The sequence below is a fragment of the Opisthorchis viverrini genome (assembly GCF_000715545.1).
Source record: "Opisthorchis viverrini unplaced genomic scaffold opera_v5_74, whole genome shotgun sequence".
In the NCBI taxonomy this organism is placed as follows: Eukaryota; Metazoa; Platyhelminthes; class Trematoda; order Opisthorchiida; family Opisthorchiidae; genus Opisthorchis; species Opisthorchis viverrini.
This window is the reverse complement of record NW_008751731.1, coordinates 1,211,729-1,236,207: the sequence shown is the minus strand read 5'-3', so window position 1 is coordinate 1,236,207 and position 24,479 is coordinate 1,211,729. Positions and strand designations below refer to the sequence as shown.

Genomic DNA, 24,479 nt, shown 5'->3' with positions numbered 1-24,479 from the left:
CGTGTCACATTGAAGCGATACCACAAGAGCGTTCAACCCCGCATTTCTGCGAAAAGCGGACCTGTTATCTGCACGATTGGTGAGCTAACTTCCAAGTTCAGAAGTTACGTGGTTTGGTGCGTATAACGACGGCACTTTACTTCTGACACCTTCCTAGTCCACAGTCGAGGCTGGTGATTTGCAAACCTCAGTGGATACATTTTAACAGATGAGTCCAATAACACCATGTTCCGGACATACTAATGGTAACCAAACATCAGTGACATGATTTCGGGTTGCCCTGTAGTTAAGACAATTCATCTAAACTGAACATATAATACCCGTGAATTTATCGTTTGTCTTAATCGTAAGGATCGGTATTTCATTTTATTTTGAAACCTTCTGTTCATGTCACTCCTTGACCCAGCTACGTTGCCATTTACAATACTGGGACTACTCGGTTATGCCCAATGGAAAGTTCAAAGACTACGGGACGTTCTTCCTTCGCGACAGTCAGGTGGTGGACTTTTTGTTACTCAACAAACGGATTGCTGAAGTCAGAAGAGATGATTCGGCGGCTTCTGCTTCCGTAACTCAAGAAGATTCCAATATGCGGCAACGAGTTTCTTCTATCCTTGATGAAGCCATTCAAAAGAACCGAACACCTGCATCCCTTAAAACGGGTGATTTCACTTTCAAAAGATCGAAGCTGCGTGCCACGAATGGCGGCATCAGAGTGTCGGCTCATGTTTGGCGAATAATGGTCGATTTGCGAGCTCAGCCTGTGGTCCTCAGAGCACAAGGGTATGCTGTCCTTTATTTCACAATGAGTTTGGTTAATAAGGTTTTCATCTGTAGCTGCTGTTGTTGTCTCTACCGTTGTCTCACTTTGTTGACATGATTTGGCCCATGCTGTCCGTTTTGTTTTGTTTCACTTTTTCCGGTAACTTTTTTTTGATTCAGCAAATTCATTGTGCAACTGAGTTAACCGTTCATACCCCTCTCCAAATAGTAGATCGATACTAACCATTGGATTATTATTACACAAGTAGCGGCCTTTTTGCGAGCAACTCCGAGTTAATGAGTCTAGGATTAGTATTTCAAAGGGTAGTCGGAATTAAAACTTAGCTACATAGCTTTACAGAAATCCTTTCAGAAGGGACCGCCACTCGAAAAGGGACGACCATTGGAGTCGCTCTTTTCCGAAGGATTGCTCACTAGGTTGCGGCTGACGGGGAACAGCATTGCTTACTCCCTTGGTGAGAGATGTGTTCACAACTTTACTCGTGAGGAGACTCGTTTCCTATACTGAAACATAACTGCTTATCGTCCAGTGCTTTTGTCCGCACTTTACACCAGTACGTTGATCTAACCCAAATGACTTCATGGAACATCGTATTACAGAATCAGTCAATCAAACCATCGGCGCTTTGTGAAGCCCCCTTTCCTTCCCATGGGTTTTATCAATGGATAGTATCAAACCAATTCATACAGACCCTTTATCTGTGTAATCGTGTCCCCTCGCTTTCCTCCCATTTAGCAATGGTCACAGTGCGAGCACCTCCACACCACCGATTACTGCTGCCTTGGTTTACATTTCTCCATTGGTTCTTGCTGGATGCGTTGAACTGGACTCGGTGCGTCAGGCTCCCACAGTTCCGCAGATGCCATCGATGGGGATTTTTTATTCTCCGTACGTGCGAATTGGCCTGTTTCGGCAAGTGAGTTGCATACCGTTTGCCAAATTAACAATTATCTAATCTGACATCACTTGTGGCTCCAGTTGTTTCGTATTCTGCGACGTTCTGTGGTTGATGCTTGGCGCCCCAACGAGTTCTTTTTAATGCCTCCCCTTTTGAAATGTAGAAAGTCCATATCACTATTGCTGCTTACTGTACCTATTATGTAATGCAAATAACTGCTTTTTTTTAAAAAAAAGTTTGTACTTCGGCTTTTGGATTAGCAGACAGTGTGATGATTGGGTGGTATTTTTCTCCCGTCCTCGTTTACCGCGATGCCTATGACATTACCAAGGGTCCTGACATTCCAGATGAACTTACCAACTAGTCTCGATTAGTTCGCTCAAGTGCGACCCATGAATATCGCTGGTTAATGGCAAAGGCTTATGAATTCAGTTGTCCAACATGACAACCAGTCAGTAACTCTTATCACGGACATGGTTTAAAGTGTACATTCTATTTTTTTACGTCTTTATTTCTAAAACAGTTTGTGTACAGGTTATCAGGACGTAGGCAGACAGCCAATTTGAAGGCCTCCGTCTGTGGATTGAACCCGGGTCTTTGAAACGGTAGTCCCATCCACGGTCCCGTCCACTCGACCACCCGGGTGTCTCCACCGCTGCGGTTAAGTCGGCTTCAGTTCCTCCTCGAGAACCAGCGATGGTTCCCATAACATTTTCCCCCGACTAGGGTCGCGAGTGAAACTGCAAAACTTATTTCCTACGAGTGAAGTTCCACTCTCTTCCCCTAAAATGTCCTTGTTTCGAACCCGACTTTTATTCATCGTTTGGTCCTACCCAGACCAGCGTGACGGAGCAGCTTCAGTCTTGGTGCCTCACCCAAAGAATACCTGAGTGCTATGCAATAATTAGATTTGAATCGGTCTTGGACAATGAATTAATGGGAGTTGCCCGAATAGCAGTCATTTAATCCCACCACTACCTCTTTTTTCCGTAGAGCGAAAACTGTCGTCAAGGATTTTCTGACTGTCTGGAATTAGCTCGTTTAGAGCTGGAAAACCTCAAGGTGTCTCATGAACTTACTGGAAGGAACTCCATTGTTCAGTCAGCATATCACTATGGCTGTAGGTTCACATCGGGGCACTGCTTGCTCGCCGATCCCCACTGGGCGAAACTCAAGCCAGCGGCTCACGTGCGCGAATTCGATTCCATCGTCACCCGTATTTCCGATACAAACCGGTGCGATGTCAAACTAAATTTGTGTGATATACATATCCTTCTGGGAGTCGACCGTCTCACCTCCCTCAGCTATCTGACCTCATTTCTTACACACACTGCGAACACCCTACGTTCCTCGTGTTCCCTGCCAATCGGTACTCCTCACATCGGCTTGGGCTGGCGAGTCGCCAACTATTCTGATCAAGTAAGTCCACTTGTCAGTGTGGTTTTCTTGCATTCGATTTGTGCCGATAAGTTGCCACACAGACCGGACTGTTAACCTCTCTACTTCTATTATTTCTCCCTACTAAAAACGGCATGAAACTGAGATTTTCGGCTTTTTTCGAATTGTGAACGGTTGGGTGGTAATCCCTAGTTCCTTAGAATGATCACTGTGCTTTGCCTTCCTTCTAATGAACTTGATCGACACGTTTTGACCAGGAGGTGCGATGAGTAAATGTCATCGAAATGATTTCCGAGAATTTTTCCTCTCTCGTTATATCGTTGGAGCTCTATCCTGCACAGAATTGTTCAATTACTTTATATCTCCTTGTACACCCAATGGTAGCAGAAAATATGAACTATTGCACACGTTTAAAAAATCGGAGTTAAAATCACCCTTGTGTGTGATTTGATCTACAGTGATCTTCAGAAGGCACCCTGCGTGCAAAGCGTCGTAGTTTACTTTTTCTGGCTCAAATAGTCCGGACTACTAAGTCTTACATTATTTTCCTGTCCCATCCGCAAAGTTTCGAAGCTAAAGTTAGTGAAGGAGAACAAGCTTTTCCAACTATCCAGGAAACTGTACCACCCCTCTATATTCCTCCGGTGACCAACGTTTCTGAATTCCTCAGTAGTTATATTCATATGTCCTGGGTTTTTTATGCGTTGACATGGGCACAATGAGTTTGGTCTATTGATTGTCCGAGTAGTTGTGTTTAATTCTGGGCGTTACATATAATCTTTTACAGATAGTCATTCTTAGGCAAACGGGACTACAAAGTCGCACGTCAGATCTGCCGGATCATCCTCTTTTAGCGAGGGGAAACAGTGGGCTCGACGCACTCCTGCTATTTGTGATCTGCCCTGCTGCAACAGAAACTTGGCGTCCATTACCGCTTCCTGCCTCTGCCGCGCAACCTGTTGCGTCCGGTCGTATCCGCTTTCACGTTGGAACTCATTCGGTCCACGTAAGTGTCCCCAGTGATTGTATATTGATGCGCACAATTTCACTTAGGGTTACGTAATCTTGTGTGGATAGGACGGATTGCACCTCAGAGTCTGTCGTCCAAGTACCCTCGCGGAGAACTGGTCTATAAATCATCTATATTTTTGTGTAATGACGCGTTTTCATCGACGTTTTTCCTACTCCTTTGTAGGCTAACGCGGAAAACGCTGTCTGGTCGGAAGCAGTGGAACTAGCCTGGCCTCCATGTCGAGCTGATTCGCAGCATGGAAGTAATGGCTATCTCGTCCTAACTTTGTCCTGGGAGTCGTCTTTCAGCAAGAGACCGCGGTCCTCCTACCCGAATATGTTTCTGATCCTGGAGCAGCCCGATCCCACTGGTTTTCCTGGCAGGGTACGGTGCTTTATCCCCCCTCGTCTGCTTTTACATGGGGTACTGATGTAGTACCAAGATTGTAATTAGGTCCTATGAAGCCTTAACATGTGAGGCATTCAAACAATGCCGATTGGATACATAGTTCATTAGCTTTCAAAACGATCACCGTTCTTGTTCACTTTTGTAATTAGCTTCGTTGCTTAGTGTGCTAACCCAAACAAGGGCCATGTACACCATAGTGACCGAAAGACATCCGCGGTAGCTTGTCGCAGTGACGTTTACGTTTGCCGTATACTCATTTCGGTTAGACACAGGCTACTTGTGGTTGTGGACTAGAAGCACATCGTATTTCCACTGAAGAAACAAGTTTTTGGTAGTTCCAACTGGATTATCCCGGCCACTGACAGGAAGCTGTTGTCCCACAAATTATTGGAGGATAAGATCAATTGACGTCAATGGTGGGACTGTCGAGTAGACCGTTGTCTATCTTTCGCCAACATCACCAAGGACGCGTAGTTACCATTCACTAATCTATGGTTCGGTCCCTAGGGTAGAACTTGTGGACCATGCTGTTCTTCAACAGTGGTTGATCAACAGGTGAAATCACACGTGGGATATAACGTCACTCATCCTTTAATCACGCAATGGTCAAGTGTTGATCGGCTTCTTGAGTGACGGCTTCTCAAACAGAAGGCTCATGCTCTACGCTAGACAGTCGAGAAACCCTGTTCAGCTGTTTCATTCTGTTTGGGAATCACCAGCATCACATACCTAAAAATCTATTGGGTGAGTCGAACTAACCGCCCCGGCGTCCACGAGTGCCTGATCAGGATTGTGGTTGACTCGCACTGAGATAAGATCGAATCCCCTAGAGATTCGACAGATACACATAGTTGGATGGAACAGTGTTTCTGGGCTGTTCAACGTAGCCTGACCAAACCATTGGAGTTTCGAAGTCTCTGTACTCTACGATCAACTCATAAGCAATCTCATCAGGGAGGAAAATACGTCGCAGGTCGCCTGAGTTTTCCATTTAAGTAGCGGAGCCGGGTGGATGATGCTATATTCTAAGTGGAACTTAGTCACTATTGATCTTAGAACAAACTAAAATCTCCCAGTCTCTTTACCTTTGCCCAATCCAACTTCGTATCCCACGTTGCACATCTTAGGTCCTACTCACCGTTCCCCTGGACCACACTGAATGGTCACCTGCAGGTCCTTTTCAAACCATACTTACATTAGCTTCCAGCTTACTTGGTTGCTGAACACTTTTCATAGTTATGTGTTCATGCCTTAATGTAATGCTAGTTTGATAATGGACCCCGAAATTGCACTAAATTGTCGAAAGGTTGGTTATCCTTGGCGCACGATCCACTTGCAAACGTTATCCGTCCATTCACGCTCAGTCCGGGTTAATGCACGTCAAAATGTTAAGCGGTACGCCTGCTTTGTGGTGTTAACTTTCAAATTATCCCTGTTTTTATGTTGATTCTGTCTTTTCCACGAGAGTATCAGCATCATGTCTTACCACGCATCAAATCAAATGCCACCAAGTCCAGTTACTTATCCAATCACTTTCCATACTTCTTCTAACCGTTTGCTCTTGACAACATTTCTTCTGTTCCTTACCGCACCACAGATTATCTTTCACTCAGATATCGTTTTCCGTAATCTCATTCCTGTCGATATCCGTGCTCAATTATCGTCGGAACCGTTGCCAGTGGACTCCGTCCCATCCGTACATCCGAAAGAAATCCCCCTTGATCGTGTAGAGCCCGTGAAGACATTCCAACTCACTCAGGGTCCATCAGAAAATTACGTATGCAGTTCCAGTTCGGCAGCTTGTTCTAGGCTGTCTAAGCTTCTCCATACTTTCCGCCTTTCCACCTCCCAAAGTGAACATCGGGTCGACTCTAAAGGCCGGTGGTCCGAACCGAGCGTGTTTTGTCATATTCCATTCCCTTCACGTAACTCTCGGCGTCGTATCAGTCAACGAAGCCTTGTGAGTGCCGTTGTCTGTTACACTGTTTCATTGATATTCCGTTTGATCCATGCATATTCGGCTCTTGGGAAGTTCGAATAACTTTTATTGATTCTGATGCATTGCTATGTTCTTAGAGTCCAGGATCTCACTAATTTCTGGACCATGTTGGTACACACTGCAAATGTGACGGTTATACTACTAACTGGGGTCATGCGAGTAGTATGCTTCCTCGTAAATCCGCTTTGCGTCTCTTGAAAAGTGAGATCTCCTACGGGATTTGTGGAGTCGCTTTGTAGCATTTGCTTGGACTTGAGCAACAGTCAATGAATATCCAGGAATGTTGAGGAAGACGCGTTCAAGGAGAAGATGGATATTCAGTTATTGTAAACAAGATGCATATGAAAGTTTTGCTTCCTTGCCCAATAGTCTGTAACTGTTCAGTTGGCACTTTCTAACAAATAACCCCGCAGCGAAGGCCTTTTTCCTTTCACAGGTATGAACGTTAAACGTCTCGCTTTAGCGAGAGACTTGTTTGTCTTGCATGTTTCGACCTGGTACGGTAACTGTCTTGCCGAAGCTTGATTTCAAGAGGGCTCCTACATAACGATAGACTTTTTCTTACAGCAATATTATTGTCAGCTGGTGCTTTTCATCGTTGTTTAACTAGACGGTTGTTTGCAGTGGAGCGTTACCTGACTCCAAAACCATTGTGTAGTGGTGGATGATTCAAAAGAACGTTAGGCCCGAATATCAACGCGTAGTTGTGTCTTTGACTTTTCAACTACTCATACCCGTTCTCTGTTGTGACATCTTGGCGCGCGCAGGTAGGCATTCCAATCGACCGTGAGGATGGATCGGACTTGTTCTATGCCGTGGTTACTGTGGAGTCCCTGGTGATCAGTCCGTTTGCTCCACTTATGTGTATGGTAAGTTCAAAACTTCTGTAAACATCTAGTGTTCAAACTAGTTTCTCAACCGTTCACTTGGATTGCCTCATCTTGTTACTGGAACAAAGACTTGATTGGGCACAGTGACATGTCACAAACCTATGGATATTGCCCTGTCAAACCAGTAGCTCTAAAGCTGTCTAAGAAGCACTCTTCGATTGCCGTAACCAACCGGTTCTCCGATCGATACTCACTTCTGTGCTTCGGTTTAATCTGCTTCAATTCTGCTGCCATTCGTTATCGTTAAACGCACGTGATGGAACAGCTTTTCAAAAACCGTCAATCTCTATAAACAGCGACACCACTTTTCTGCGTTTATCCCCAACCCCGAAAACCAAATATCAGCGCTAACACTGCTTACCTTTCATTTCATCCCAATTAAATGATGTCCGTTCAACAGGGGAGAATGGCTTTGGTTACCCACAGAGGAGATTTCACCACACAGCTCCAACTCCGGAGAACTAGACAATACTTGTTGATGCGGGTTGTTTATTGTGACACCAGTACTCTTCCTAGATAATAATGGGGTGTTACACTTTGGATGCATTGGATATATTATTAACTATAGTGCTGAGGTATTTGGTGAAGCGGGCTGAGTGTTACAGTACGTCGTGTTACCGCTGCGCCCACGCGAATAACTAACAAAAGGTCCCTTAAACACACGGAGTCATCCTTAGTGTCCATAAAATTTTGTAAGTAAAGATTTTTGCAACAGAATGATCCTTAGAATGTCATTGGGCGTGTTGCAAAGTACCCGTTTAGACCCAATCCTAGTCGTCACCCGGGAGATAACTTTGAGTAGCAATGTTGCGTCCGGGAATTCGGCCCAACTGGCCCGGTAGTCGCAGACTGTTATCTAACAATATTTTTGTTCTGTGCGAATTGTCACCCCCGACACTTCTTTCTGTATTACGTCTCTTCCAGGTCACAATATCACCGTCTTTTAATATTGTCAGCTTTCTGCCACATTCGTTCAACCTTTGCGTCCGACCAGTGTATCCCTACACTTCGACGGCAGATAATACACCGGAACTACTATCAGATATCAAGCCGCCATGGATGCACCAGATCTTGCCCCCATCCTATCCGTCTCGTCCACCACAGACTGAGAAAATTGAGCTGCCGAAGACCGTTTCGTCACCATTCTTCCTGGGAAAGGCGCCCGCTCTGTTGTTGAATGCGTACTTGCCGTAAGTGAGACGCTTTCATAGTCTTAGTGTAGATTTTCGTAAGACACTTTATTTTGCAAACGGTAGGTTTGGTCGACCGCCCGGGTGAGTGCAAAATAATCGTCCATCTCCCTGCTCACGATATAAATCAACCATATGTTTCAGCAGGCATTTTCTTTGAGTCCGTAGCGGTCATGCAAGCCTCGGAACGTGCAAGGACTGGGAGTATCGGTTTTATGGAACTTGTATGGAACCGATCGGCTCAGTGACCTGCCATTCAGAATTTCGCGTTTTAATTTGTTTGCCATTTAGAGCCCTCGTCCCAGTCACTGGCCTAGATACTTGTCGACTTCAGTATTATCAAGAATAATGATAGCCTCAGTGGAAAATAAAGTCCGATTTTGACAAGCACTTCTGGATGTGGTACCTAACAGTAGACTGTTCCGTATTAAAGCACAGGAACCTCAATAGTAGTCATTCTGCGGTAAGCAAGACCATCATCGAAAATTCTTAGTTGCTTCCACATCAGCTCTGCACTTTTTTCTTTGATTATTATTATCACTAATTGCAACACCGGTGCTTCACTGCTTCGTTTTATTTGATTACGGACGTATAATGGAAGGAGGGAAGAAATAGGAGAGGGATGGCGACCTAGGGCTAACTTATCGCAAACATCCGAGGTGTCTGTGCCCCGAACACTCAGACAGTCTGAATAGAAACTGGCGCCATGAACGCCAGTGACATAGGTTAGTTGCCATATCTTTCGGTGTTTTTAGCCAAGCACAGATAGGGTGATGTGGATCTCATCTTATAAGGGAAACAGTATCAACAGCAGTGGTCCTAGAATACTTGCGTTGACATCACCAGCGCGAATTTCGTGACTGCCTACGCTTTACACACTGAACAACAATTGTTTTTATAGTCGAGCAGTGGTCTTATCGCAAACTGAATCTGACCGCTTACGATTTTTAGTGATTGAATAAATCTCTTTTAGGTTACACGACTGTTTGAAGCCGTTGAAATTTCAAGATATCACAACCGATGTCCCATCGTCGTTTTCTACCCTACAGCAATGGAATCTCGCTTCTTTCGGAACCTATCCATCTCTCCCCGGACAACCTGTTGACCAAACTGGCTACATCTTTTATCAGTGCTACCGTGCCGACCGGTTCCATGATGTTAAACGGCTCCGAAATAGAGCACCATTATCACAAACCTTCGCACCCAGTGGTTTACACGCTTAATCATCGCTACCCCTTATACCGACCCAGGTCCACTCTTTTCGTCGCCTCTGAACTGGATACCGCTAGTTACACACTACAGATAATCTTGCATCCGAGGCTCAGATTGTTTAACCAATCAGGCGCCGATTTGTGCGTCCGATTCCTCTCAAACCCTAAGGGACACTCGACAGAAGTTCATGAATTTCCCACTGGTTCTGTGATATCACCAGGATCAGACAAGGTATGAGAATTTGGACCGTTTTTTTTTCACGCCAAAGTTGTTGGGCAAGGCGCCGATTTGTGCGTCCGATTCCTCTCAAACCCTAAGGGACACTCGACAGAAGTTCATGAATTTCCCACTGGTTCTGTGATATCACCAGGATCAGACAAGGTATGAGAATTTGGACCTTTTTTTTCACGCCAAAGGTTGTTGGGCATTTAGATATTATGTCAGTTTGTTGTGTTTGGGTGACCTCGTTTGATGACGCACTAATTTGTGGAATCTTCTAACAGTTCTTCACTTGTATAAATTCCAGGCCATTCTTTACACTTCTACAATGGACCCCCAACCGTGGTGTGACAGTTCGGGAGATTAAAACTTTCTACTGTCCTTGATTTTCGTTGTTGATAAACAGACAAAAGACGACCGATTCTACGCGAACATCAATTGCTTACCATACTGAATCATTGTGTACATCACTCTTAAACCTGTTTGATTTCCGGGCCGTTTTGTCGTGAATGGGGTCCGACGTGTACTTTGTTTCCTTAAACTTATAATAGTGTAGATAACGGATTCGTACCCATCTCGAGGCGATTGCCCATCTAATTTATGTGAGGTTATAGGCAATATTGCATCGTCTTCCATTCACGATAGCATCTTCGACCGTGCAATGACAGATCGCCTCATTGGTGTATGGAATTTTAAGGCGTTCTATCCTAGGGTTGATCCGTTGAATTCATCTCGCTTGAGTTTCGTGATTGACTGGTTTCCCATGCTCGGATTCTTTGTTTCTTGGTTACCCTTGGTAACCAATGCGGGGATTACTTATGAGTACAAACACTGTAGGATACAAACAGGCGCTATCCACTGTGCTAACTCCTACGGGGGTTGCTCAATGCTAGTTGATCCAAGAGTTTCGCATTGTTGATATTTCGTGTTTTTGTCAGAGTGCTTGACAATCTTTTCGCCAATCGGTTAGTTGTCCCCTAAGATCGGGTTCAGCCCAAAGGGAAGATTATCGATCGGTAATTCATGTTTATTCTCCAAAGTAATAGGTTCGTTTCGCTATCCAGGCTGATATTATTTTTCCTTACTCAGCCCATAGTCCAGTTTGGCTTTGTTGTCAAGGCGGAAGCCCACTGGTCCAACGTCACATTCCAACTCTCACCAGTTCTCGTGGATTCTCCAATGCTTGACAGTTTGGCGGAATTTCCGAACATTCAGACTGACGGTACCGCAGAACGAGTCAAGGCGCAAAACGTTCTGATTGAATGCCGTGACACTGACACACTGGAATGTCCGCGTACCGCAGTGGAAACTGTCGAACATAGCAATTCCATGGTCACTGTGCGTACTGAAAGCGAAGGCGGACGGATGCGATTCACGATTTTTTCCGACCGCATTCTCTTGTGTCTCCTTGCCAGGTTGATCAAAGAAAAAGGATTTATACTCATAGTGGAAAGCCAGGTTCGTATTCATCATCGCTGCGCTCCTGACCTGTATGTCAGACCTATAGTGCTATCTGGTGAACGCCAATCGACTTACGATGAAGAACTGGTGAGTGTCGTTGCCATTCTTTCTCCGAAGCATCTTTGTTTTCATTAGGTCAGGTAAATCCGTTCATTTTCGCCTAATTTCATTGCTCCAATTCCACCACAAGGAGCCTCAAGCCAGGACCTCCACGTGGTAAGGAGTGTTTTGTCTCCAGGGCCTCGTACGGTTGTGGTTGACGAGGAACGTTGTTGTGAACTATTAGGAGGAGCAACTATTAACGGGGCTACAGCGTTCTCCAAGCATCACGCATTCGTTAGACGAATTCCCTTTGGGTCTATTCCACGACTAGGCCAGAAACAGCCTCCCCTACCTAGATGATTACCTCGCGTATAACAACTGTGCGCAGTGTACTCTAACCTATTCTCTGTTGACCTACCCATTTCCCCCCACCACCTTCCTGCTTTTCTCAGGTTTTGTCAAACACTTTGGTGAATCAAACTGGTCTCCGGCCCACCGGCAATCTTTTCCCCTTGCCTTATTGGACTCTCTCGTGTTCAATGACCAACGGACCAGAGAGCGTCATTCAACATAAGTTTGCACTTTGGATTGGTTCTTCAAAAACCAAAGGGGTTTTTTGTGAGATTCCCAATGTATTGCCCGGTGGAACCAAGTCGTCTAATTCTACGCAACATATTGATCCTCAGATGCTCTACTTACCTACGACAGGAACTGACATGGAGAACAGAGGTAGGTGGCTCGTGTAGACCTATTCGGGCAAGCTGTTCCGCTCCGTTTCTTTCGTAGCATGTCGTTTTCTTTGTGATATGAGTTTTGTTACCGCGTTTTCGCACAATCCTAAGACAGTGCCCATGTTTTTTTTCTCGAATACTGACTGAGTTGTTGTTCATAGGTTCACCTCAGTTAGCCCCAATTGTGTCATCGCGGCTTGCAAGCAAATGGGCCACTAACACCTAAGGCAAACGTGGTAAGATGTTTCGCCCCCGACAGTCTCTCGGTGAAACCCAGGAGATAACATAAGAGCTGCAATACTGAGGAGTTAGCTCAGGTTACTGGTATTCCAGTCATTAGTTGTACCTTATTCATTGCGCTGTCGCAAGAAATCTGCTAACTATGGGTAAGCTGTGGAAGCTGGATAGAGAATAATTAGGATTTTACCCTGAACGGTCCTCCTCCTCTCCTAACGCAATTATTCTGGCGAGTCCACACCAAAGAGGAAGGCATTGTACCCGAGTTTGGCTCATGTTAGAGCCGTGCAGAGGGTTGAGACCGTGGACATGCGAGACGAGCGTGTTGCCACTACTCCACCAGCGCACATCCGGACAGGCGATTGAGCGGTTTTACTTTGTTTGTTACCTACAGAACTCAAAAAGACAGTTAAGGATTAGCAGATTGCACTTACTTTATCCGAAGATATTTCGCTTCATCTTATCAGCTACCTGTTGGGGGTAAATGTGATACATGATCACAAATTGAATCTTTAAGCCCAATGTTAGTAAAATTTCGCCATGTTGTCTCGAAAGTGATAACTTAGTACAAACGAATTTCTACACAGCATGTGTGGTGGTGTTCAAAGGCACACATCTTTTAGCGCAATGCTGAAGGCAAACGGTCAGCCCAGAGTGTTTGTTTACTGCACAATGTACCGGTCTAAAAGGGAGTGTTCGTGCATTGGGCCTGTCAGTGGACGTTTTATCACATCGGTGTGGACAGCGCTGCATGTTGATTACCACTGAGAGATGTGAGGTTGAGGCAGTCGGACTTTGATGGACAGTTTTGGGATGTTTTGCTTGATAAAGTGCAGCAACGGCAACGTCAAACTCCCTCCCCGATCGATCCAAGTGTTCTGTCACTACTAAACTGATATCTTCATTGATGTATAAGACAACCAGGCAGACAGAAGTTTGTCCTCAGCAGAATATATCGCTTTGCTTGGTGAGAGGGTATTTTTCTGTGCTTTCCGGTTGACCAGTCCGGTCGGCCATTTTCATCCAGTGAAATCGTCAGCTTATCCTTTGCTTGCCTGGTTCTCTCAAAGGAGATTCTCTCACTTCTTTTTACTTAGTTATCACAGAATCATCGTATCTAAACTACTGTCCCGTTTATATAGAAACCGTCCCACCTTGTTCTTTAGTCTTTGTGAAAGCCCTATGTCGTCATATTACACTATACTGCACATCCTTAGTTGTTTGGCAATTTTTTATCCGTTTCGCATTGCAGGCCTCAAGAATGATGTCATATACATGCCTCCGGTGGAGGGGACACAAATATACTCGCCTATGTCGACCCAAGGAGGCTTCCTGTATCTAGGCCGTCTAATCAAAACAGCTTGTTGTATATACTAGAGTTCGGGCCATGGTATTGTAGGTTGGACACAGTAGACGAGCCAGAGACCCATGTGAAGTGCTACTGCAGACATTCCTTTCTCTTTGGTCAGGGTTTAAGTGGAAAACCAACTCATAGCTCTTGCAGTGGTCCTTCAGTTGGATACCAACTGCTCCATTAAATCATTCTGCGATCTCATGGTGTACTGAGCTGCACTCAGACTAATTGGTTTTTGGCAACCCAATCACTTTGTGAAATTGTGTTCCAGTAAGCTTTGTCGAATTAGAATTCGCCGCATTGTTCAGATTCCGCAACAGCTTCAACTTTCCTTTCCTCTGATTTCGAACGGTCTGAGAATGCTGACATCTTTCGGTGTTCATTCTGTTCAGTGAATGTATTCATCACGATTCACCAGGAACACATCCGGGAGCGGTACCATGAAGTTTCCGTTGTCACAGTTTTCCCATTTCGAGATATTGAGCCCTTGACCGTTGTGCTGCTCCGGTCGATTGATATTTTTTCCCATCACCGACCCATCAATGAAATCACTTTCATGGTTGTTGTACACAAAGCACAGCAAGTTCCAAGCGCCCATGCTGCTACTTGACTGGTTGGCCCTAACGGTCGGTTCAGTCGGTTGACACAACTAGCTTAGTTACTGGATTGGCACTCGCGATGTTAGGCATCTCTCAACCGTGAATGCATCCGCCTGTTTGGACGTGGTAGTACATGTGCACTTAGCGCGCGCTAGTTCAGTAGGGGTAACCTATTTACCTCACATGTCAGATGTCCGGAGTTCAAACCCTGGCACAGCCAAGGTATGGTTCGATGTGAGTGATGCTCAGGTCTGTTGCTTTCTCTTTAGTGTGAACTCACTGGTCCAGTTGTGCCACGACAGGAGGATTTTCAAACGAGAGAGATGTACATAAAAGCTTTACAAATCCCGAAACCAGGTACAGTTTCATGATTGTGCAGGTAGGAAGTTGCCATTTGGACTTGCTCTTCAGAAAGCACAATCAAACGTCCTAAAACAAAGTGGTATATTTTGCTGAGCACAAGCCTGTGCTGATTCGACTGTCCAATGAAGACAATGATGCTAGCTTAGTGGTCGTGTTGGGATGCCTTGTGTCGACCGCGAAACTCGCTACTAAAACCACCCCACTTTTTGACTAAACATGTCCACTAAGTGCCATCTTCCCTTGCCTCGAATGTCGTTGTTCGTTCGATTGACGGGAACCATCTGCCTGCCGATGACTAGAAACAACTAGAAAATAATTTCCTCGAAACTGGCGTTTTCCGTGTCGGAACTGTGCATCTAGCGGTCTACTGACAGAGGTCGTTTCAAATGGGAAACTTTTCAAGATCACGAATCATCAAAATCGCGATGGCGTTTCTCAATGAATTCGACAAGATTCTTTTAAGTGTTCCTCTGTCGCTCCTTAATTTTTGGGAAATTTTTGGTGTGTTTACGGTCGAGCCATCTGCCTCGGCTGGACCACGTGGCTTTAAGCGACTGAAACCTCGGCAAACGTTACGAAAATTGTATGCGCAGACCCGTAGTACCGTCCGTTGAGGGGAATGTGCTCGAGGCCTGTCACGCAATGAGCATGCCGCCTAGACCGCTTGTTCGCTCCAGACCCTATGTTGACCTGATTGCGTTCCCTCCCTCTCCTGTTCCCATTTGGTTTACTACTTTTCACAGAATTCCTGCAATTTAACGTTGAGTGTTTTTCAACTCCCCGCTCAGAAGTTGTTCTCAATAGTCTTTTTTGATTGCACTCAGAAGGATTCTCTTTTTTTCCACCTTCAGAATATGATCTCATTGTGGTCGTGCAGTCCATATCCTGCGACGGTCAAGTTGTCGTCCAGTTGAATGACTTACCAAACCAGTATATGAACAGCCCAGTTGCAGTGCGCCTGGTGAACCAGACGAATGTAGATCTAGTGGTCTCAGTGAATCACACATCGCAACATCATTCGACGAACACCGGCGCCCCCTATTTTCCTCCAGAACCACTCCTGAATTTGCCGTCACTCGGAGGATCCCAAATATGGATACCAAACAACATACTGAATGCTCTGTTCTCAACTGAACGGTCTCAGACAGAAGATAACACTGTTCCTGCTCAAATTCTACCGATATTCGATATTTCCACTTTCAGAGACTACACAATTAGCCTTGGCTGTAAATCCGACAGCCACTCATCAGGTTCCCTTGTATTTATCCCACTTGCTTCGTTAATCGAAAGCGATGCTCACCACACGTGTCTTCTGGCTCAAGTTGGAGGTGGACCAGTAACCGTACAGCTGACAATTCAAATCAACTCTCCCTTAGGTCCATGCCTTTTTATCTTCCCAAGTGATCGGCCGCCTTCGATGCTTCCAGAAATCAGCTCTTTCGAACTTTCTCTATGCCTCCGTTTAAAACAACTGCAAGTCAGTCTACTTGTTTTTGAACCTGTGAACTCCATGAGGCCTTCCGATCCACGATATACACCCACAGTTACTAGTGGATTTTGCCTTTCCGGCTCACTCGCTCCACCTCAGGACGAATTCGTTCGCCTTCTACTTCGAAATTTGAGTATCGATTCGTGCTTCTTCTTCTCAGAACACAAGATAAATCAATTAGATACCGTTTTGTACACCGAACATATCCAGTTGGACAACTGGGGTCAAACTTGGACCAGTACTTATGACTTTCCGACCGTTTTTTGTTCGACCAGTCCTGCTGGCTTTTGTGGACGTTTCCGGACATCATCACACACATTATCTGCTCCAGTTTGTCACCTATTCTTTGCTCCACCAGAACTTCAACTGTCTCTAGAAGACTCCTTACTGTATGATCTTTACGCACTGATTTTATCTTTCACACGAGTTTGGAGTTTGTATCCTCCCCAACTGTCGAGCAGAGCGATCACACCACAACCTCCATTGCGACTGTTTCTACAACATTTCTATGTCGATCGATGCGATCTTCGTGTCAGCCTTAGAGTAATGCTCCGCGTTTACTTGTCCTGTCACGAAGCCCCTTTGAGCGTCGCACCGTTTGATCTTAATAAGCAGAGGACATCCACGTCGGCCGTTGGCGTTGCACTGACAATCTCAACCTTAGGGCGCCTTCTTGGAGTGCACTATTTCACCCAAGCTATGTTCCGTGCTGGTTGGCTTGTTGGTAGTCTGGATGTACTCGGAAATATTAGTGGCTTGTTGCATTCGCTACTCTGTGGATTGGATGCCCTTGTGAATTTGCGATCACAAACGGATCCTCCATCTTCTGTCGTGTCCACATCTCATCGATTCCTCTCGGACTCGGAAATCAGTGCGATGACGGTAAACGGGGACCCACGCACCAATGTAGAATATGTTTTTCTTGACAATAATTCTGACGGCACATGCTCATCGCCTGAGGAGCTCGATCTTCAGAGACAAATAACAATTCGACGAGCCGCTCTGCTTCGTCGATTCTCTAATGGGATCGTTTCATTAACCCGGCATACCACTGGGTGAGTTGAATGTGTTCTTACTCCTTTTTGCTGCTCGTCCTTTTAGGCGACTAAAGATCTTGCTAATGATGATGTATGTGAGCGCTCACACCAAGCATGGCATCTGGAAGCCCATGTGCAGGTCAGTATATTATGAGCTATTGAATGGTCGATAAGAACTAGCTCAATACTGTTGTTGCATTACCGACAAATCAGCCCATCCCCCAACGGTGTGAAACACAATGCTACAACCACTGTACGACGAGTACGCGGTTATTATGATGATGATGATGATGAAATGTCAATCTACAAGCTAGCAGCTCACCACACTGGTTATCATGCTCCTTGGCAGTAGTGACTAAGTCAATTTTATGCCTTGCCCGTTTCATCCATTCACCCAATCACTGTTTTGAAGCCTAATCAATAATTCACGCAATTGTTTTTTTTCAGTGGTCTTATTCGCTCCGTGACCGGTATGGCTGCGAGTGTGGCGCGCAATTTGGATCACCTATCCCTGGACCAACAACACCAACAGAGACAAGAAGAAATTCGTCGAAAACAAGTTCCTCGTGGCCTTGGTGAAGGGCTCCAGAGGGGGTTGAGCGGTTTCGGATTATGCGTACTAGGTGCAATTGCCGGTGTGGCGGACCACCCACTTCAAGCCTTATTTAAGGCAGTTGACAACACCCCGTCTCCAAGCGACCCTTGGGATGAGCTAACCGAAAACACTGGACTACACCAATCTTCCCATCTTGCCCTAGCCACCCTCGGTGGTTTGGGGAGAGGGTTAGTTGGCGCTGTTGTGAAACCAATGGCTGGCGTCGCTGAACTGGTGGCACAAGCAGGAACAGGTATTTTACAGGCCAGTCGGTTGGGATATCCCTCCACAGTGACGCGACAAGCTAATGGGTACGTAGTCAAATGGTAAATGTTAGCCTGTTACTCTTATGGCTTCGATTCAGCCTGTTATCTTGGACGTAATTCTTTCTAGTTTTCGGTAGCACCGACGGCTTTCTGTCGTGTCTAAATGATGAGTCTCTGTCCCTGCAATGCACTTCCCTACAGCCCCTATACGACTTCCGCGGTGGAAAGTCTGTCCCAATGCTTGGCTGCAGACACATTGCTTTTGCGTTCCTGGGCGCTGGCCGCTTTGAAAGTGATGTGGCATGGAGAATGCTCTCACGGCATGTCGAATTTGGAGAATAGTAATGACCTTTGGAAACAGCTAATGTGGGTCGCCCCGGCTCTGATCAGTCAGTCTTACTCCAATCGAAATGGAAGAGAAACGGGTGAAACCGGAGAGTTAATTTGGGTGTGTGCAGCCCAGGTACCGGTACGTCGAGTTGCCGCTTTTTTTATGGATGTGTTTCATTGGTTCACTTCTTGAAAGTTGGTTGCGTGGCTCGAATATGGAATTAGACTGTTAGCTGTCCGGCGAGATCTAGGATACACACACTGATGAACTACAATAATGAGTGTGAAATCCGAGTCCGGTCTGGTTTTGTACAAACTAACCAGAATAACCCTGTCGGAGCCTGAGATAACTCAGTGATTAAGGCGTAAACTTTATAGCTAAAAGGTCAATGGCTTGAACCTAACCTACGTATTTGGACAGCTCCTGTGCAGGCTTGGGCGACCTGACAGTATCTCAGCCTTCGTGCTTCCTTCGAGTGGCATGGTAGCTAGGCACCGAAAGGGTATTACAGTTGAACGACTATTTTTTTGTCGGGGCAGGTGGAGGACGATTCAAATGCGAGCGGTCTCTTTCGACCAGACCACTTTAATGGGGCTACATTAATTTGGCTCACCTTTCCCCTAACGGTGTTACAGCCCTGACATTGTCATGATCCAGTGTCCTTTGACTCGGTTGAGACCTTTTGGTTGAGCGAAATTGTTCAGTAGTTCTGCCTCTGCTCTTCTTGAGATGTGTTGGCGTTTTTCAGATCTTAACTCGATAGGAATCCTGAAGTGACTCGATGAAAGTCAGTTGATGACTCGATATCAAGATACAAGTAGCTAAAATGGTATTCAAACTCAGATGTGAAACCCGAAGAGCTGCTAGCCTCAGAACATTCTAGTTTGACATCCTCAATCTCCTTCTAAATTCTCTAGGATCTTCGTCGTGTTATCTCGAATTTTGCCGGTTTGTTTTCAAAAGTGCGGAGTTGACTTAACATAAAAAAGCACGGAATTTCGAAATATCTGGAATAGTCGTTGTACGAGTATTTATTATTCGTGCATCGGGCGCTGTTCGACCCAACATGCTTGGTGTCTTTTTCCATTCTTTGCAGCTTTTGGTTGGCTCACTTCTTCCTGATCGCGAGACTGGGTCCTTCCAGTTGTTCACCTTGATGGCAAAAGACTTTGAACACGCCTCAGAGTCATCTACTGGTCATCCACCCCTATTTGCTGGCTTGTACAGGAAATCGGATGGACGTGGAAAAGCTGATCGCTGGTTATCGACTGTTCGGGTCACTCCGAAAACTCTCCAGGCCCTCACTAACATCGCCAATCTGTTTTGGCCCCCCGTTGAACCGGATGGTCGGGACGATATGGTGACTGCTGAGGGTGGTTCTTGTACTGTACCCGTTCCATTAACTTCCCCACCGTCTGGTTACCCTGAACCACACAGCAGCCTTACATGTATCGGTCCACGCCTACCGCCTTCTCGGTGGCAGAGAGTTAAAGAATATATTTTGTCTACAAACAGTGCAGCGCCAATCACCATCTGATGTTCCAACTTGTCTGTTTTCTGCCAAATCATGGTGATATTCTCGAATGATTCTGTGATATTTTCCCTCTTGGTGTACAGCTCTGAATGTCTTTCCTTGTTGTGTGCAGCCGTGACTGCCAGGCTTTTGCATCCCATCTTTTGTTTGTTTTCTTTATTTTGTACTATATTTTGGTGTAATCAAACGAGGTTGAAATTTTGACCCCTTTCTTTATTCATTGACTAGGCACAGTCTCAGTGCGTAGGCCAACGGCGATGTTAGTCCAATTGTAATGTAGATACGCCGAACGTACAGATGATATCCCGGGAATCGCTTAGTCACGCGGCTCCGTATCGATGCTCGCCGATCACAAATCCACTCCGCCGTCGTCCGTCAATTCAGTCAAGTGACGGGTGGTTTTTTTATGCACCTGCGAAGGTCAATTTTCCGCATGCAGCATTACATCTACGTCAGGAAGGCATATTAGAACCTGGAAAAGAGTGTGCATATGATATGTTTTATCCAGCGAACAGCTTCAGGATGTCTATTAGAAAAATATTACACTCAGAAGTGCACTGTTTGTCCCGCCTCCGAAAACCAAAAAATGGCTGGATATCGAAAGCTGTCGAAATCACCATTCTTAAGTGAATTTACTTAGTAGTTAATCACTAGTACAGGTTCGGACCCTCATGACCGATAAAACAGAGAATGCGTGGAAACCGTAAAATTGCTAAACCGTTTTCCTAGGCCAATTACTATGGGAAGCATTTACCTGAACTGTCTAATGATGTGACATACTTCGTCAAAATGTTGAAGACATGCAATAAGTGGTTCAAGGCCAAAAGAGATTAGTCACCCCAGTGAATAGCCGCCGGATCAATACCACCTTTGTTGCGAACGAAAAAATGGTTTGCGATCAAACGCAAATCTCTGGTGCGCTTGTTTGTCTGCTGACACAGCCCGTCCTCTGAGTTAATTGGGTAACTTGTAGTATAAGAGATTAGACATGTCTTGCGGCGTTACAGCAGAAGTAGTTATCATGGTAGTTATTTCTGGTGCATATCGCAACTGTCACGGGTCCAAGGATTTTCGTTCTTAAACCATTGGTAAAATGAATACAGTCACATCCGCAGCGACCGGGGCTTAACTAGACGATTTAGACGCTAGAGATATCGAGCGGGTTTTTGTGGTAGCTGCCTGTGCATCAGGACAAACAAAGTATACTATTTTCGTGACGTTTACGCATAGGTTTACTTTTGCTAATAGCGGGTGTGTACGGACATCAGCAAGCTGACATATTTACAAAAGCGAATACAGTAGGGTCACCAAACCCAAACGTTGTTGTGAAAGTCTGTTAGTTGTGCCTATCCTGAGGTTCCGCATTTGCGAACTGTATTTCCTTTCGTATACCACCCCGCTGAACAGACGCCTGTCTCCAAGCCTTACAACAATTGGTTTTCCAATCTAGTGTACCCCAATGTTTGATACATCTCCTTTTTATCATTCCAAACTAGTAATATCGTGACTATTCTCTATCTCTTCGTTAATTAAACGACCCCGCCTTTTCAATAGCGTCGCGAACAAAGGGACCGTTTTGTCTCTAAGTCTGGATATACTGTCGCACTAATGTGTTCGCATAGTCTTAATAGCCTCAATCTCATTTGGAGCCGATAACCCATGGATCAAGTAAGTCCAGAATTTTACTAGATGAACTTGTTGTTAGCGTTGACCATATTTACGACCGAATGTGTGAGCTGACTAGGAGTTTCGCCGGTGGAAATCGAGCCCATGGTGAGTTATATGTACTTCGCGAACTAGTCGAAACAATCGCCGGGAAACACGAGGTTGCTGTCGTTAGTACCGGCGCCACTCCTCCACAGTGGGGGTATTCGACTAGTCATACGGACGTGCGCGAGCCATAGTATCAAGTAGGATGGGTGATCACAAGTACGGCTTGTGTTGAGTTGAATTGGGTTGCAATACTGGTGGATCTATGTGAGTTTGTTGGACAGTCTAGTCTTCTGAGACGGCTGCGATATCTTGTTATACTTGCGTACCGATTGGTAGCTCCTGTTGCAGTTAATCAAACATTCAAAGAACTGATGAAATAAGTCAGTCGTTTCATTTCAATACATCTCACAACTACCTGACACTGCTGAAAATCATCTAGGTGCTCTACATACCAGTGAGTGTTAAAGTGAACTTTCCAGGAGTCGAGCCGACGCTGACTTCTGGCTGTGTATTGTCATGAGAAAAATTATCTGAGTATGCCCGTTTCGCTTGTGCCTGAAGCCTTATATGAGTCCCACTGTCATAAGTCTCACCGCAGCTGCAATGGAACTGACAAGTAAATACCTACACTGCACCCAGCTCTTCCCGCAACGAGTCAAGGTGTTCCCAGTTTCTCTGAATTTCGGTCTAATACGGGGTCTCTATCTATTTCCGTAGTTTGTGCTAACCTAAGCTACTTTGATATACTCTTTATGGGGGGATGTGGGATGATCAAAACAGCAAACCTCACAACAACTAGAGTCCAAGCTAGTCTTGACAACGTTTTTAACAATAAACCTAAAATGCACCCCTGTAGAGACTGGGCGCTGGGTCTGACCACTACAACATTCAGGTCTTGCGCAAAGTCAGCCCTAAAGTGAAGTTAGACAAAGATCCATGCTCAGGAACCCGTATTTTGAACATAAACACCCTGGGCTATCCTCAACATGTGGTTGACATAGTGGAGTATACTGTATGTGATACAATGTTTTTCCTCGGAGTTATGTCTCCATCCGTGTTGCACATGAGAGACCCTGTATGATAGCTGCACTCAAGAAACTCAGTCGGCGTAAAAGGAGAGTCTTCAGAGTGATAAGGTCTTGACGACAGCGTTTTACTTAGAGGAATATCTAGATTGAATACGCGAATTTACTGACCGAAAAGTCCGTGGTTCGAACCCGACATCTGCATCCCGGTTCCTTCTGTCTAGGTGTAGGCAATCTGGTAGTATTCCAGGCCTCATGCTTCTTTCGGGTGGCATGGCGGCTAGGCACCGAAAGGCTGTTACAGCAGAAGGATTACTATTATTTTTATACCACAAGAACGCTAGCAAATGAGAAATCTCGGTGCTCCATTTTCTGGCTCACCCGACGGCCTCGGGTTGATCTTTCAGCGGTGAACTCTTGGGAATGTTACTCTCATGATGTATTCTTTATGTTGAAACGTGTTCACTTCACTAAATCTATAGGGTTCCATCCTCAGGTTACAAGTTTTCCAGTTTACCTGTAAAGGCTACTATCATCTTCATCATCTTGAGCTGTAAAATCGGCATACTTGCCTTACAGTAGTCATAGCTGTCACCGCTTCGTTTCGCCGCTAATTTGGAGAGGTAGTGTAGATAGCTACGTATTGGAGGCAGTGGCTGATATAATTGGTACGTCAGTACACGGTTTTCAGTAGACCATTCATTCAGGAGGTCGAGAGAGGAAACAGGGCATTGAATGTAACGGCTTGGATGTATGCGCGCCACCGACTGGACCATGTTAGTCGCTATGCTACCAAGTCATTCTTTTACCGCCCCTGACTCGTTTTCACCTTCCGTCCGGATTCGCGAAATAGCTCCTTGAGTAAATCGATCAACTAGCATACAGAGCGCGTGACCAAGCCGGTGCAACTTGCGGAGTGTGAGCAGTTAATCTATCGTGAACGAGTTATTTCTTCCAGGAATCATTTGAGGTGCTTTAGCATTACTGATCCGGCACTACAACCAGACTTGTGCGATATTTCGAGAACACAGATGGCCAAACACTGAAAGATTCCTAACGCCGTAATACAGAAGCGGCCGGTTTTCTGACCCGTATAACACTATGGTGCGCACTGAAACAGTGCAAACTCGGGCACTGACAGATAAATGGATGTCACGTCTGTGCTACAGGTGGTTCAAGTCCACAAGAGCTGCTCTGGGCCTCCCAACCCGGATGGAAATATCATCTTTGGATAGATCAACGGGAATGATACAGCTGGTAAGTTAGACAGATTTGTCCGCTACCTCAATTGCGAACTTCCGTACACCTCCACATATCCGCTAGAGTTGGCGTACAGCATCTTTAGCAGGACCAAATAATTTATAGGGAACACTTTTGCACCACAAATACTGTCATGGTGCCTGACGGTCCACTGAGTCAAATGCAGTTTTCAAATCGAGGAGGACAACCATTGTCGGTCGCTCGAAGTAGTGACGCTGTTCCAGAATCTATCGGATGGATGCATCCTCTTGCAGGGCGAAACAGTTTAATAATAATAATATAATAATCGTTCAGCTGTAGCGCCCTTTCGGTGCCTAGCTGCCATGCCACCCGAAGGAAGCACGAGGGCTGGGATACTGTCAGGTTGCCCAAGCCTAGACAGGGGAAGTCGAGTGGCGGAGGTCGGGTTCGAACCACGGACCTTCCGGTCAG

The 24,479-nt window shown here is 45.6% G+C and overlaps 2 protein-coding genes across 2 annotated transcripts in view; one reads left to right on the top strand and one right to left on the bottom strand.

The window, feature by feature from the left end:
* The window catches only part of T265_04515 (hypothetical protein), a gene marked incomplete at both ends in the record, with an annotated part of 64,960 nt that extends 44,720 nt beyond the window's left edge, over nt 1-20,240 (top strand). The window contains 15 exons of the mRNA XM_009169270.1: nt 407-783; nt 1,520-1,700; nt 2,676-3,101; nt 3,868-4,086; nt 4,276-4,476; nt 6,098-6,460; nt 7,267-7,368; nt 8,314-8,579; nt 9,629-10,022; nt 11,100-11,558; nt 11,966-12,242; nt 15,649-17,341; nt 17,771-18,229; nt 18,386-18,653; nt 19,612-20,240. Coding sequence (XP_009167534.1) covers nt 407-783; nt 1,520-1,700; nt 2,676-3,101; nt 3,868-4,086; nt 4,276-4,476; nt 6,098-6,460; nt 7,267-7,368; nt 8,314-8,579; nt 9,629-10,022; nt 11,100-11,558; nt 11,966-12,242; nt 15,649-17,341; nt 17,771-18,229; nt 18,386-18,653; nt 19,612-20,052 — 6,126 coding nt within the window. The remainder of the gene's footprint in view (nt 1-406; nt 784-1,519; nt 1,701-2,675; nt 3,102-3,867; nt 4,087-4,275; nt 4,477-6,097; nt 6,461-7,266; nt 7,369-8,313; nt 8,580-9,628; nt 10,023-11,099; nt 11,559-11,965; nt 12,243-15,648; nt 17,342-17,770; nt 18,230-18,385; nt 18,654-19,611) is intronic.
* A 231-nt stretch (nt 20,241-20,471) lies between these two features.
* The window catches only part of T265_13525 (hypothetical protein), a gene marked incomplete at both ends in the record, with an annotated part of 17,529 nt that continues 13,521 nt past the window's right edge, over nt 20,472-24,479 (bottom strand). The window contains 2 exons of the mRNA XM_009169292.1: nt 20,472-20,521; nt 22,959-23,082. Of these exons, the coding sequence (XP_009167556.1) occupies nt 20,474-20,521; nt 22,959-23,082 (172 nt within the window). The remainder of the gene's footprint in view (nt 20,522-22,958; nt 23,083-24,479) is intronic.